General features: G+C 38.5%; 1 protein-coding gene across 5 annotated transcripts in view; it reads right to left on the minus strand.

The window, feature by feature from the left end:
- Nucleotides 1-16,439, minus strand: part of ARID4B (AT-rich interaction domain 4B) — a 162,604-nt gene that overhangs the window by 62,513 nt on the left and 83,652 nt on the right. For all 5 annotated transcript variants that reach the window (XR_496697.3, XM_007989847.3, XM_037986036.2 and 2 more), the window contains exons 8-11: nt 12,874-13,012; nt 6,989-7,068; nt 3,728-3,804; nt 1,915-2,069 (exon numbers count right to left, since the gene is read on the minus strand). Coding sequence is in view for 4 of the 5 variants with exons in the window: in XM_007989847.3 (XP_007988038.1) it covers nt 1,915-2,069; nt 3,728-3,804; nt 6,989-7,068; nt 12,874-13,012 (451 nt within the window). In the remaining variant the exon portion in view is untranslated. The remainder of the gene's footprint in view (nt 1-1,914; nt 2,070-3,727; nt 3,805-6,988; nt 7,069-12,873; nt 13,013-16,439) is intronic.

The following is a 16,439-nucleotide window of genomic DNA, read 5'->3' on the forward strand; positions in this document are numbered from 1 at the left end:
GTTTACGCCATTCTCCTGCCTCAGTCTCCCAAATAGCTGGGACTACAGGCGCCCGCCACCTCGCCCAGCTAGTTTTTTTTTTTGGTATTTTTCAGTAGAGACGGGGTTTCACCAGGTTAGCCAGGATGGTCTCGATCTCCTGACCTTGTGATCCGCCCGTCTCGGCCTCCCAAAGTGCTGGGATTACAGGCTTGAGCCACCGCGCCTGGCCAAAAGGCAGAATTTCATAACTTACCTAAAATACTACATACTGACAAATAAATTTACTAAACACATTAAATACATTTCATTTCATGGTCAAATATAGTAGCCTTCACTATCTGCACCACTCATTAACTTTTATGAAGCTGTTCAGCAAACCATTAAAGAGTACCTTGTCACTGCCAGACCTAAAGCACCAGGTTACAATAAAATCCAAAATTTGAGCTCTTTGATCCACATACAACCAGATGTCTTATTTATGATCTCATTAGAACTATCTACCCATTTGTCTTAGATAAAATGATTCAAGATTCTCTGAATCAAAGAGATATTGATCTTTACTTTTCTGCTTTTTCTTCTTTTTTTTTTTTGAGACAGGGTCTCACACTGTCACCTGGGCAGGAGTGCAATGGCGCGATCTCGGCTCCCTGCAACCTCCACCTCCCGGGTTCAAGCAGTTCTACTGCCTCAGCCTCCCAACTAGCTGGGATTACAGGTGTCCACCACCACACCTGGCTAATTATTTTGTATTTTTAGTAGACACGAGGTTTCACCATGTTGCCAAGCTGGCCTTGAACTCCTGATCTCGTGATCTGCCCATCTCGGCCTCACAAAGTGCTAGGATTACTCATCCCACCATGAGCCACAGCACCCTGCCTGATTTTTCTTTTAAATATTAAATGAAAGATGTATTTTATAGTTTTTTGGGTAAATCAATAAAATATGGAGATGTAAACATTTCATGAGGTGACAGTTGTATACATGGTAATAAAAAGCATTTTAAAGTATTAGGTAAGTAGGTTTTTTTTTTTTTTTTTTTAAAATAAGACAGGTTCTCGCTCTGTCACCCAGGATGTAGGGCAATGGTCAATTCACGGCTCATTGCAACCTCCACCTCCAGGGCTCAGACCATCCTCCCAACACAGCCTCCTCAGTAGCTGGGGCTACAGGAGTGCGCTGACATGCCCTGCTAATTATTTTTATTTTTATTTTTACTTTTGTTGAGATGGGGTTTTACCATGTTGCCCAGTCTGGTCTCGAACTCCTGAGTTCAAGCGAGCCGCCTGCTTTGGCCTCCCAAAGTGCTGGGATTATGGTTGTGAGGCACTGTGCCTGGCCTAGGTGGATACTTTTTTTTTTTTTTTGAGACGGAGTCTCACTCTGTCACCCAGGCTGGAGTGCAGTGGCGCAATCTTGGCTCACTGCAAGCTCTGCCTCCCGAGTTTATGCCATTCTCCTGCCTCAGCCTTCCAAGTAGCTGGGACTACAGGCGCTCGCCACCATGCCCGTCTAATTTTTTGTATTTTTTGTAGAGACGGGGTTTCACCATGTTAGCCAGGATGGTCTCGATCTCCTGACCTCGTGATCCACCTGCCTTGGCCTCCCAAAGTGCTGGGATTACAGGTGTGAGCCACCGCACCTGCCCTGGTAGATACTTTCTTAATCATCTCATAAACCAAAAGCATGGGAAGACTAAGACATCTTTTTGAGGTTATTAGGATAATCAGACTTAATATTTTTAATTTCACAAGGTCATACATCTAAAGTAACCAAGTAAACTACCTGATTATGAGTATCACAAATACAAGATTATGAAATATTTCTCATACTAAAAATACTTATCTGATTAATGACTTAATACCAAATCCTAACCCACAAGGGAAACCCAACTGTTATTTATAATTTTAAAAGGTATCAGCTGTTTTCCCTTACCTCTTCTTCACTGCTATTATCCTCCTTTTCTTTTTCATCATCTTCCTCCTCCTCTTCTTCCTCTGCTTCACTGCTAGAGCTATCTTCTTTCAATTCAGTCTTCCAGTTAGCAGGAATAGTTCTACTTTTGTGAAATTCAAGTGCCTGTTCAAAGGCTGGAAACAGACCATAAGCTATGTGAACTGAAGAAATTAAGACAACTGTTTTCTCAAAAAGTATTAAACACAATAAAGAAACAAAAACTACTGTGCCAATACCACCATTTATTGTTTGCTATGTACCAGAAACTGTGTTAAGTGCTTTTAAATGTAGCAATATATTTAATCCTATCCATCCTATGCATTAGGTAGTCATTTTATAGATGGCAAAACTGCCACCATTGGAAGATTACTTAAGTTCAAATAAATTAAAGAAGAGCAGTTTTATTCTTTTAAACAAAGATTAAGCTTCACTAGTAAAAACCTTTAATACAGGAAATCATGTAATATCTTATGCAATATACAATTATCAAACAGTATTAATACCAGACACAGAGCCATTAAAATAAATATACAATACCTGAAAATTGACCACACATGATTTTCACATTTTCAGTTAAACTTCAATTAAAAAAACTATGGTAAGAATTACCTTCAACTAAAATTAGCTAGACATGATTATTCTCATTTTATAATATATGGGAATAAATTATATACCAAAAAATTTTGATGATTTTAACCAATCTACATAGCATATTACTGAATTCAAGGAATAAAGGAAAAGAGAAGACAACTATTTACAGTGCCAAAAACCAAGTGACAGATGCAATTACCAAATATTCCTCAAATAAAACTACTGGAGTCTTGTGGTTAAGGATGTACATTCATTAGTGAGAAATACCAAACCAAAATTACTTTGATTCCTCAGCCAGGCGTGATGGCTCATGCCTGTAATCCCAAAGGCGGGTGGACTGCCTGAGCTCAGGAGTTCAAGCCTGGTGAAACTCTGTCTCTACTAAACACACAAAAATTAGGTGGGTATAGTGGTGGGCGCCTATAGTCCCAGCTACTTGGGAGACTGAAGCAGGACAATTGCTTGAACCCGGGAGGTAGAGGTTGCACCAAGCTGAGATTGTACCACTGCACTGCAGCCTGGGCGACAGAACAAGACTCTGTCTCAAAAAAAAAAACAAAAACAAAAACAAAAAAAAACGTTACTTTGATTCCTTTCTTCTACCATTCCCAGAAACCAGTATTTTATTTACCAGGCAAAAACCAGATTATAGGAATAGCTGACTACATAGTTCTCTCCCATTATTCTAGATTATTATGCCTGACTATAAGCTTAAAAAAAAAAGGAAACTTATGGCTGGGTATAGTGGCTCATGCCTGTAATTCTAACACTTTGGGAGGCCAAGGCGGGTGGACTGCCTGAGCTCAGGAGTTCGAAACCAGCCTGGGCAACACGGTGAAACCCCATCTCTATTAAAATAACAAAAAATTAGCCGAGCATGATGGCATATGCCTTAGTCCCAGTTACTCAGGAGGCAACAGAATTGCTTGAACCCGGGAGGCAGAGGTTGCAGTGAGCCGAGATTGCGCCACACTCCAGCCTGGGCGACAAAGCAAGACTCTGTCTCCAGAAAAAAAAAAAAAAAGGAAACTTATAACACAGAAGACACATGGGTTTATAAAAATAAAGGTCACAAGGAACCAAATATAACCATAAGAACGTAATTTTAAAAAAAATTTTAAAGAGCAAAAAAAAATTTAATCTTCAAAAACACTTTAGCAGTTTTTACAGTACTTGTAATTTATTCCAAGATTATCCTTACCTTGTTTTAATACAGCATCAGGCTTTGGTGCAGTGTCACTAGTAATTTCATGGACATCTTTTCTTGGAACTGAAGTACTATATATTATTTTTAATTACAAAAGAAGAAAAAAACCCAAAATATGACTGAGATTAATTAAGAATCCAGATGATTACATATCACAGAAAGATACTGAAAATATAAGAATGTTGACATTTACAATAAAAGTGATTGCACACAGAGTAGCAAGTCAAAAATAACATAAAAGACAGGATGTTAAAATATGTAATCATCTACAGAAGGATCCTACCATAAGAGATACTTTATAAACACCAATGTGTTCCCAAATACCAGAGTCCCCTGCCTAAATGCAACACTGAAAATTATTTTGATGTTTTTTGTTTTTTTTGGTTTTTTTTTGAGACAGGGTCTCACTCTGTCATCCAGACTAGAGTGCAGTGGCACAATCTTGGCTCACCATAACCTCTACTTCCACCTCCCAGGCTCAAGCGGATTCTCCTGCCTCAGCCTCCCGAGTAGCTGGGATTACAGGCACATGCCACTACCACCCGGCTAATTTTTGTATTTTTAGTAAAGACAGGGTTTCACCATGTTGGACAGGTTGGTCTTGAACTCCTGACCTCAACTGATCCACCCACCTTGGCCTCCCAAAGTGCTGGAATGATAGGCATGAGCCACCATGCCCGGCCAAAAATGATTTATGGCAATATAATGATAAAATATTTGGGGCCAGGCATGGTGATTCATGCCTGTAATCCCAACACTTTGGGAGGTCAAGGTGGGAGGACTGCTTCATGCCAAAGTTCAAGACCAGGATGGGTAACATAGTAAGACCCAGTCTCCACAGACAAACTAAAAAAGTAAGAAAAGAATTAGCCAGGAGTGGTGGCATGTGCCTGTAGTCCCAGCTACTCGGGAGGCTGAGGCAGGGAGCTGAGCTGGAAACCCAGTGCAGGGTTACAGTAAGCTAGGATTGTGCCACTGCACTCTAGAGTAGGCAACAGAGCAAGATCCCATCTCTTAAAAAAAAGGTTGAGCTGGGTGCAGTGGTTCACACCTGTAAACCCAGCACTTTGGGAAACCGAGGCGGGTGGATCACATGGGGTCAGGAGTTCAAAATACAAAAATACAAAATTAGCTGGGCATGGTGGTGCATGCCTGTAGTCCCACCTACTCGAGAAGTTGAGGTACAAGAATCGCCTGAATGAGGCAGAGGTTGCAGTGAGCTGAGATTGCGCCATTGCACTCCAGCCTGGGCAACAAGAGTGAAACTTCGTTATCAAAAAAAGTAAATAAAATAAAATAAATAAATAAAGGTTGGACACAGTGGCTCACAACTGTAATCCCAACACTTTGGGGGGCCAAAGTGGGCAGATCACTTGAGCTCAGGAGTTCAAGAACAGCCTAGGCAATATGGCAAAAAAAAACCTACAAAAATTTGCCAAGCATGGTGGCACACACCTGTAGTTCTAGCTACTTGGGAGGTTGCCAGAATACTACAGTTGCAGTTGCCATACTGTACATCAGATCCTGTACGTTTTAATCATCTTACAAATAAAAGTTTGTGTCCTTTTACTAACGTTTTCCCATTTTCCCTAACCCCCAATAATTTAATATCAAGTCAGTATTCAATTTCAGTGCTCAAATTCCTCCAATTATCTCAATTTTGTTAAAGTGGGTTCTACATATTGTTTTTTGTTGTTGTTGTTTTGAGATGGAGTCTTGTTCTTGTCGCCCAGGCTAGAGCGCAGTGGCATTATTTCTGCTCACTGCACCCTCCATCTCCCAGGTTCAAGCGATTTTCCTGCCTCAGACTCCTGAGTAGCTGGGATTACAGGTGCCCACCACCATGCCTGGCTAATTTTGTATTTTTAGTAGAGACAGAGTTTCGCCATGTTGGCCAGGCTGGTCTGGAACTCCTGACCTCATGATCTGCCTGCTCAGGCCTCCCAAAGTGCTGGGATTACAGGCATGAGCCACCGTGCCCAGCCTACATACTGTTTTTGAAGCTAACTTTTCAGACTGGGTGCAGAGGCTCACGGCTGTAACCTCAGCACTTTGGGAGGCCAGGACATGTGGATCGCTTGAGCTGAGGAGTTTGAGACCAGCCTAGCCAACATGGTGAAACCCTATCACTACAAAAAAATACAAAAATAGCCAGGTGTAGTCCCAGCTACTCAAGAGAAGTTGAGGTGAAGGATCACCTGAGCCCAAAGGGTCATGGCTGCAGTGAGCCGTGATCATGTCACTGCAATCCAGCCTGGGTGAAAGAGTGAGACCCTCACCAAAAAAAAAATAAATAAATAAAATTAATTAATTAAAGATAAAAATACCTTTCCTGAACTTGAAAATTCAAACACCAAATCTTAAAACATAACGAACTTTTCAAGGTATTTACACCCAATATAATTCTGTATAAAATATCTGGCTTCTCTAGTCATATAATTCTTAAAGAAAAATAAATCATTTATTTAACCCTTACCATCCATATACAAGTAACCCATTTTAATCCTCAGACTACTGAAAATGCTGAATATTATCTAACAGGTATCACTACAACCATTAGACATAACTAGTAGAAGAATCAGAAATTCCTAATTAGACCATCAAGAATAAACCCTAAGGAAATAATGTCAATAGATCATCTATAGGCCGGGCACGATGGCTCACGCCTATAATCCCAGCACTTTGGGAGGCTGAGGTGGGCAGATCACGAGGTCAGGAGTTCGAGACCAGCCTGGACAACACAGTGAAATCCCATCTCTACTAAAAATATAAAAATTAGCCAGGTGTGGTGGCATGCGCCTGTAGTCCCAGTTACTCAGGAGGCCGAGGCAGGAGAATAGCTTGAACCCAGGAGGCGGAGGTTGCAGTGAGTGGAAACTGCACCACTGCACTCCAGCCTAGGTGTCAGAGTGAGACTCCGTCTCAAAAAAACAAAACAAAACAAAAAAATCAATAAAGTAATAAATATGCTAGATATCGCAAATTTGCCTCAAATAACCAGCAATTATGTGGACAAACGTTGACAAATTAGACAGTACTAAGTGTCTAGTTTGGAAAAGATTACCAAAATGAGCAAGGAAAAACATACTATAAGACAACAACACATTAAGATAATATGAAAAACAGTCACTCTGAAACATTCTATATGATGAAAAATAAAAGCCTAAGGTAACTAATCAATCATTTAACATCCTAATTTAAAATAACAGCATATATTTATAAACTGGTTTTTCAAACCAAGTAAATTATACTTACAATTTTCCATCTTTGAAAGATCGAACAAGAATATTGTCCTTTTTTACAGCAATCTCATCACTACAATCAGGACAAACCACCTTTTAAGAAAAAGGGTGAAGCTATTATAACTAAAAGAACTCATAGTTATGTAAGTACCTACTATTTAAATCCTTTTAAAAAGTGTAAGCTTGAAGTTGAAAAACTAATTTTAGTTTGAGGGTAAACAGGTACACACATATGGGAGCACACACAAGTAATTTTAAATTGGTATCCTACATCCCTCCAGCTGCCTGGATAATCTAGATTTTTTTTTTGGCATAGACACAGCATGGAAAGCAGAAGTACAGCTATGACTAGGATGAAGCTGTGGACGAAGTTCTAGTCAGAAATAGAAAAAAGACAGAGCTAGATCCTTAACTGAAGGGATACATCATGGCTAAGAGAAAAACAATGGTCCAGAATTTCCAGAGCCTTGTAGGCCATATTAATTCTTAGGATAACATCTAACATCTTTGTTGAAAGAATCTGAAACCAGACAATGTCATAATAGATTTTCCTTTTAAAAATCTACTTTGGCTGCTATGAAGAAAATGGACCACGCAAAGCCAACTGTGCAAAGAGACTAAGCTATTGTGATCATCTGAGTGAGAGGTAGTGGCTTGGATGTAAAGTGGTGGCAATGGGAAATTAAAGGGATGAGAAATATCCAAGATAATAAGGGAAGTAGAAAGATGAACAAGAAGAGGATGCTTAGTTTTCTGCCTTGTGCAAATAGGTAGATGATAGGGTTATTCACTGTGAAAGAAAAACAACAAAAAAAGGGCCAAGTTTGTGCAAGAGGGAAGGGATAAGAAGAGGAGTTTTGGGACTATTAAGTTTTAGGTGGCTAAAAGACATCCAAATGAAGACAGTGAACAGAAAAATCAGGTCTGGAGCAGAGCGTAGAGGACTGGACTCAAGGATATTAATTTGAGAGTCCACAGACTAAATATCGGGGTCTAAAACTTGGGGCTTGTGAGCCAAATCCACTCATTACTTTTCTCTGATGAGCTAAGGATTTTGAAAACTGCACATGTGATAGCTTTGGCCAGTGATGACACTGGTGTATGAGTAACTGGGCTCACTGTCCAGTTCTACCACAGGAATGACAACATGCATTTTATCCCATTCACCCATGTAATGTTATTTTCTTGGTCACTTTGATTATCTCTTTGTTATCTCTGCAAGTGAAGCTTTAAAAGGGGATGAGATCACCCTAAAGAAAATATAGCAATACATTCTGAATCCCGAATTACAGCTTGAAAGGGTGATTAGAAGTGGAGAACTTGGTGAAAAAAACTGAAAAGCAGAACTGCATCAGTCATGGAATCTAAGATTTCCCCCTCTTAAAATGAAATTGGATAATAAAATAAAAAATTGAGACTGGAGAATAAGTCTCAATTAGAATTAAACAATACTACTTGTATTAATAAGCTCAGCACAGTCCTAGTCAGGGTAAATACTCAGTGCATGGTAGTTATTTATAAAATGTTCCTGGGACTGTGCAGTTGTTTCCTTTTTCTTGTTTTTTTTTTTTTTTTTTTTTTTTGAGACAAGGTCTCACTCTGTGCAGTGGCATGATCATGACTCAATGCAAACTCAACCTCCCAGGGTTCAATCGATCCTCCCACCTCAGTCTCCCAAGTAGCTGGGACCATAGGCACAGGCCACCAAACCCAGTTAACTATTTTCTTAGGATGTTATTAAAACACTTTGAATTTACTCGATTTATAAAAATAATTTAAAAATTAGAAACACAAATATTATTTTGTGATTATATCAAGATTGGTCAATTTAGAACATAATTTTTCAGTCTAGTTACCAAAAATTATCCATCACTGTCCAATGGATCTCAATTTTGGGAGGGGATAACATACATCAATAATTCTAAGAATTTAAAAACAAAAATGAAATGGTTGACTAAACAGATTATTAACCTTTCAATACTAAAAATACTTAGATATTTTTATTTTCATCAAAGAAATTATTTAGTGATTATGGTGTGAGAAGCTTAAAGTAATAACACAAAATACTAACATTTAAAAATTTAATGTTCCTATTGAGAAAAAGACTTAGAAAACAGTTGTGTGTGTGTGTGCGTGTGTGTGTGTGTGTGTGTGTGTGTGTGTGTGTGTTTGAGATGGGGTCTTGCTGTCACTTAGGCCCGAGTGCTATGGCATGGTCTCAGCTCACTGCAACCTCCACCTCCTATGTTCAAACAATTCTCCTGCCTCAGTCTCCCAAGTAGCTGGGATTACTGGCGCCCGCCACCATGCTCGGCTAATTTTTGTACTTTAGTAAAGACGGGGTTTCACCATGTTTGCCAGGCTGGTCTCGAACTTCTGACATCAAGTGATCAGCCTGCCTCAGCCTCCCAAAGTGCTGGGATTACAGGCGTGAGCCGCCGCACCTGGCCCACAAAATAGTTTTATAAAATATAAAACTTGCTCTGTCACCCAGGCTGGAATGCAGTAGCGTGATCTCAGATCACTGCAGCCTCTGCCTCCCAGGTTCAAGCGATTCTCCTGCCTCAGCCTCCAAAGTAGCTGGGACTACAAGCACGTGCCACCATGCCCTGCAAATTTTTGTATTTTTAGTAGAGAAGGGGTTTCACTATGTTGGCCAGGCTGGTCTTGAACTCCTGACCTCAGGTGATCTGCCTGCCTCGGTCTCCCAAAGTGCTGGGACTGCAGGTGTGAGCCACCGCAGCTGGCCTTAAAACATACTTTCAAAAGAAATTCTCACAAAGAATCCTAGGGCTTTAGGAAGAAATAAATAATCGCATACACAGACGCTTTTTTTCAGCTTAATAATTAACCCAAAGTGTGGCAACTTACTTAACTCTGCTAATACTCAGTTTCCTTATCTCCAAATGGGGATAAATAATAATACCTATTTCATAATAAGTGCTAGCACACTCCCTGTACATACAGGTATCCACTGAATGTTGGATGGATACACACGAAGGTACAAAGGTATTATAAAATATTTATATTTATTAAAACAAATAATTGTCCTCATTTTTCATTATCACTACAAGAGCTGACATTTACTGGATACTTAATTTGTGCCGAACACTGAACTAAGCAGTGGAGATAAAGACATAAAACACGCTCACTAAAAAGGGTAAATGGACATCACAAGTAGAAAACAGTACAAACAAAGATAGTTCTGTTTCTTTTTCATCTGAGAACATGGTTACCTAGTTTAGCATAAAAACCACAAATATACAAAAGAGTTTATATATACTATGGACATAAGTTTTCATACAAATACATATAAACAAAGAATAGTGTTTTAATCCCATTTCTAAGTTTCTGCAATTGTTAGTCAATGAGCAGGAAAATGAGAGAATGAGAATAAAGAGTTAGCAGATTCTCAACCACAAATTGTTAAGAAAAGTTTATTAATCATCACCGGGCGCTGTGGCTCATGCCTGTAATCCCAACACTTTGGGAAGCTGAGGCGGGCAGATCACCTGAGGTCAGGAGTTGGAGACAAGCCTGACCAACCCGGAGAAACCCGTCTCTACTAAAAATACAAAATTAGCCAGGCGTGGTGGCTTGTAATACCAGCTACTCGGGAAGGCTGAGGCAGGAGAACCACTTGAACCTGGAAGGCGGAGGTTGCAGTGAGCCGAGATTGCGCCATTGCACTCTAGCCTGGGCAACAAGAAAGAAACTCCATCTCAAAAGAAAAAAAAAAAGAAAAGTTTATTGATCACAAGAACAAAAAACCTCTACACCACTAAATGAGTCTATCCTCGTAAAATATTTTGAATAGAACTTGGTATATGATAAATGCATACTTAACAAATATCTGTTAGTCTTGAGAACACAAAAATTTTATTAAATGTCATTAACAGAAGGGAAAAAAGCATTAGAGGATAATTTGGCTAATTATTTGTAGTATGAAAGTAAGAACATACTCAGAGACAGAGAATAATTTTTCACCCATTCTGTCTCTCGATATTTGAGAACAAACTAGTTGTCAGACAAGAGGAGAACAGTACTTTCAAAGTGTCTTTTGTTTATCAGTGGATCTTAAGTTTATAGCTTATTAAATATGAAGTTGGGGGAGGACACATTTGTAAAAGATGCGGGCTGGCCTCAGTAGCCACCATCTGTAATTCTAGCACTCTGAGAGGCCAAGGTGGGAGGGTCACTTGAATTCAGGAGTTCAAGACTAGCCTAGGCAGCATAGGGGAACCTCGTATTTACAAAGTATTTAAAAATTAGCCAGGTGTGGTGGTCTCCACCTGTAGTGTGAGCTACTCAGGAGGCTGAGGTGGGAGAACTGCTTGAGCCCAGGAGGTCAAGGCCGCAGTGAGCCAGGATCGCACCACTGCACTCTAACCTGGGTAACGGAGTAAGCCTCTGTCTCCATGAAAAAAAAAAAAGTGGATCTCACGGTTTAATACAAATGATTCAATAGTCTTCAGATAAAATCATCATAGGACAATTCAGACATATCAAAATTTTAAAGAGTTCAAGATAATTCTTTGTTTCTTTTCTTTTTTTTTTTTGAGAAGGAGTCTTGCTCTGTTGCCCACACTGGAGTGCAGTGGCGTGATCCTGGCTCACTGCAACCTCCACCTCCTGGGTTCAAGCGATTCTCCTGCCTCAGCCTCCTGAGTAGCTGGGATTACAGGCATGTGCCACCACACCCAGCTAATTTTTTTGTATTTTTAGTAGAGACAGGGTTTTCCCTGTTGGCCAGGCTAGTCTCAAACCCTGACCTCAGGGGACCTGCCCACCATGGCCTCCCAAAGTGCTAGGATTACAGGTGTCAGCCACCGCACCCCAGCCAAGATAATTCTTAAGACATATTGATTATTAACTTCAGTCTCCTACTTGAAATTTAAAAGCTTAAGTGACTTATCCAATTATATCCTATCCAGAAAAAAATGCATTCTTATTGCCACAGAATTAAATCTTCATTAAAGTATGATATAGAGCTAATTATTAATTGAACCTCTATTTACTTTAAGAGCTACAAATTATTTTGTCTACCAAAAGATTATTTGAAAAGCAGCCTAGTTATGTCTGTGAAAGATGTTAGTATATGTTCCCTTCGTAAAAGTCAAAGAAAATGGTCTATACATGGCCCTTTCAACTTGCTAAAGAAGCTAGTGGTTATGAAAAACAGAGAGATAAAAAACTCAAAAGGCTTTCTGTCATCTGTCTCAACAGTTTGAAATACAGGAACTTGGGACAATCACGAGGATACTCCTGATAATAAATCCTGAGTACCTCCTCAGAATCACAACAAGGCAATGTGAGAAAACAAGGGAAAAAAGCAAAATATTCAACATGGAATCTAAGGAGTTGCAATCTTTTGGAGAGAAAAACGTTAAAAAGTAGGTAGAATTAAAAATCTACTGTAGAGAAAATTGAAGAGTGGAGTAACATATAACTGCAGTCATGATTATATAGGGAGTACCCAAAAGGCAAGATTAAGATCAAGGATGGAAACACCCTGACTCATTAAGTATGAAGAAAATGTCTAGTTATCCTTGTCAACCAATAAAGATTCTGTTGTTCTTTTGCAATCTAGGCCTACATGGACTTAGGAGCTTTAAAAGTTAGCATCATGAATTTTCTACAAAGAGAGAGAGAGAGAGAGAGAATTAAACTTCCACATGGCTAAACCTCTAAGATTATCAAGATTTTGCCTTTCCTGAATGACTTCAAGAGTTCTTTGTATTCAAAGACAACATTAAAAGTAAGCTTAGTGTGAACGAAATAACGCTTCTGAAAAACATTTCCTCGTTTTGTACCTATGAAAAACATTAGTAAGAAAATTGTTTTCTTCATAAACTTATACAGTTTGAAATTAAACTCTTTTATAGTGAAGCTACTCACCAATGCAGGAAACCACAGTGCTTTCTTTTTATCCAAACTAATGTAATCTACACATACAACTTTGCCTAGTAGCTCATCAATCTGTTTCCTATCATCCTCATCTTCATCACTGGAGGATGATGAAGACTCTTCCTCTGGTCTAAGGAGAGAAAAAAATAAAATATTTCCATTTATCCTCACAAATAAGCATGCCAATGATGAATATAGGTATTCCCAAACTCTTAACTACATTTCCTAAGACCTGCAAAATGGCTAATTTAAATCTTAAATCATTTTCTAAATTTCTAAAAAAGTAACAGCAAGAGTTTATCATGAGAGGAAAGCACATCATTTTCCTAAAAATATTTCTGGTTTATTTAGTGCTACTGTGAAAAACTGAAGAGGAAGATCAGGACAAATAACTGGTTCCCAAATCCTCAAAAAGGTGGAAGCCCCATATTAAACATCCCAGTACTATACTAAAATATACACAATCCCAATCTCAAATTAAAGGAATTCTGGAGATAGTAATTCTACATCTCCAGTACAGAGTTAATTTTAAAAGGTAGGAGAGCAGACCTTTATTAACTGAGGTTGGGGTGGGAAGAGGAGGCAATCTGAAAAGAGATCACCACTGCTATCCATAACAACAAATGGATAAGCTTCTTTTGTATGATGTTAAGCACTTTCAAAATTAAAAGAAAAACAGAAAATCCTTTCAGTAACATTAAATATTGGACTAGTAAATTAGAAAGACAACTGCCAGAAGAAAAAGTATCTGAAACCATCAATTTGACGTCTGAGGAAAGTGTAGTAAAAAGAAAAACAAAACAAAAAGCTATTCCAATTTGAATCTGATTCTAATAAAGAATCAGCACCAAAGAAAATGCCCAGAATGAGTAAAGACTAGGAAATGTTTGATGGACAATAACATATGCCCTTTTTAGAATGGCTATTATTGAACACCTACAAAGATAAAGGTGTTTTTCAGATAGTTTGCAATAATCAATTTCACTGACCAAAAAAGAAAAACTGACAAACTATTAAAAAAACTTTAGACATGATTTACCTATTTGGTACACTATCTAGTATACTCTCAATTTGTCTTTGATGCCTTTCCAAAAGTATGAAAGTAACTGTCATGTCTTTATATTTATATATTCCAATATAAATGTAAACAAAGTGAAAACTATTTTTTTCTTTTTTGAGATGGAGTCTAGCTCTGTCACCAGGCTGGAGTGCAGTGGTGCCATCTCAGCTCACTGCAACCTCTGCCTCCTGGGTTCAAGCGATTCTCCTGCCTCAGCCTCCTGAGTAGCTGGGACTACAGGAGACCGCCACCACGCCCAGCTAATTTTTGTATTTTTAGTAAAGAAGGGGTTTCACCATGTCGGCCAGGATAGTCTCCATCTCCTAACCTCGTGATCCACCCACCTCACCTCCCAAAGTGCTGGAAATACAGGCGTGAGTTACCCCACCTGGCCAAAAAAGTAAAAACTATAATAGCTTTTTAAAGTGACATGGGGAATACCACCCCCTTGATTTCAATGATCAAATAACAAAAATTGTTCCCTGGCAGAAACAAAGCAAATCTTCAAAGCTTGCTATTGAATATAAGTATTGTACTTTGGCTGGGAGTATTGTACTCCCAGCATTCTGGGAGGCCGAGGCGGGTGGATCACCTGAGTCATGAGTTTGAGACCAGTCTGGCCAAAATGGTGAAACCTTGTCTCTACTAAAAATACAACAATTAGCCAGGCGTTGTGTCGGGCGCCTGTAATCCCAGCCACTCCGGATCGAAGGCTGAGGCAGGAGAATTGCCTGAACCCGGGAGGGGGAGGTTGCGGTGAGCCGATATCGCGCCACTGCACTCCAGCCTGGGTGACAGAGTGAGACTCCGTCTCAAAAAAAAAAAAAAAAAAAGATGTATTGTACTTCAATGGCACTTAAAGAAGGTCAATCTCTCCTTAGAAAGTAGGTAACAATAGGAAAACTCAACTACCTTTATACTAGTGGAGCATAAGACCCTACACATAGACATACAGCTTAGGACAGTAATGACAGTCCTCACAAATCTGATTTCTACTTGATTTAGAAGAGCTTAAGAGTAGTGACTTTTTTAACTTTCTAATGACTACAGAATACAACCAAGCTTAAAATCGTAATTATTGCTTTTTCAAAGTAGCCACAGAAGACTCATTCAGCTAGGGGTTTATGAACACTCTATTATAAGTTAGCAGCTAGAAAGCTACAATGTCAGAGATAACATATATCAAAATCTGTACAACATTGGGAAAAGGGGGCTTTATTTGACTAACAAAGTTATCTGCATCATTTTTACAAATTGTAACTTTTCTTAAGACTTAACAAGTGTTAAGACTTCAGATTTCACAGTATATCAAAAAGAAAAACAAAACACTTTTGTTCAGCTAGCTGAAACATCTATCCACCTTACACATAAAATCGCAAAGTTCCTATCTAAAATCATCCCCTCTTTTAGACTAGATGCCACTTCCCCCTCACCTACTCAAGACTTTGTTCCACCTTATTCAAATTTACAACCCCTGCCCATCTACCTCTTTTCATCTTGCTCTTCTTATTACCACAGCATTCACTTTTATTATACTATATAATTTACTTATTTATGTTTATTCCTCCACAAGTATGTGAACCCAATGTTTAATTCACTATCTCCTCCCCTGAGAGAATGTAAGCTCTAAGTTGAAGATTTTTTAAGTAATTTTTTTGTTTATTGACATATCTCAAGTACCTGAACAATGCTTGGCACAGTATAGATACTCAATAAACACTTGTTCATAAAATAAAGTAAAAATATTTATTTATTTTTTTTTACTATGGTATTTCTGATTTTTTTCTAAAATCACAAAACGTATACAATCAGTGTAAACCATACTATTATACATGAAGCTCTTTAACTTTTCCTTTTAGAGGAGCTTAGCCAGAAAACTGTTTACACAGACAGGTACTCAATAAACTAGTGAACTAAAATTAATGAGCATCCAAAATATTTTACAGGAGCAAAGACAGAGCAAGCACAGAGTCTGCTTGATTTTTATTCATTTCTGACATTGCTATTTCTTTGGTGACAAGGTATTTGTAGAGCCACAACAAAATAATGCACTGTCTCTATGAAATAAAATCTGATGCTATCACTAGAAATAAGTTAATTACACAGAAATTTTTACCATAATATTCTAAAAGCCAATCACTTAAAACTGATCACACTCACTATTAACTCTAATTAGTTGTAAATCAGGAAAGACGAACTTTAGACAAGACATAGGCCAAGGAATACCAAATAATGATACAAATTGAGCAAAAACAAGAGGCTTAACCTTTGACATGCAATTCTGATTCTTTTTTATTTTAGGCAAATCAGTTTACTGTTTCAAACTCTGTAAACTGAAATGTCCTATTAGTATCCAGAAAACTGACAATGTATATACCTTCTTAGACATTAAAACACACACAACCTATGTACGCTTAACTATAAATGGGTTTTAATTTTTTTCTCAATTGTTATCAAGGAGGAAATGAATCAAATTCTCAAAATAAAGTGGCAAAAT

Source organism: Chlorocebus sabaeus, chromosome 25 (assembly GCF_047675955.1).
Source record: "Chlorocebus sabaeus isolate Y175 chromosome 25, mChlSab1.0.hap1, whole genome shotgun sequence".
NCBI lineage: Eukaryota > Metazoa > Chordata > Mammalia > Primates > Cercopithecidae > Chlorocebus > Chlorocebus sabaeus.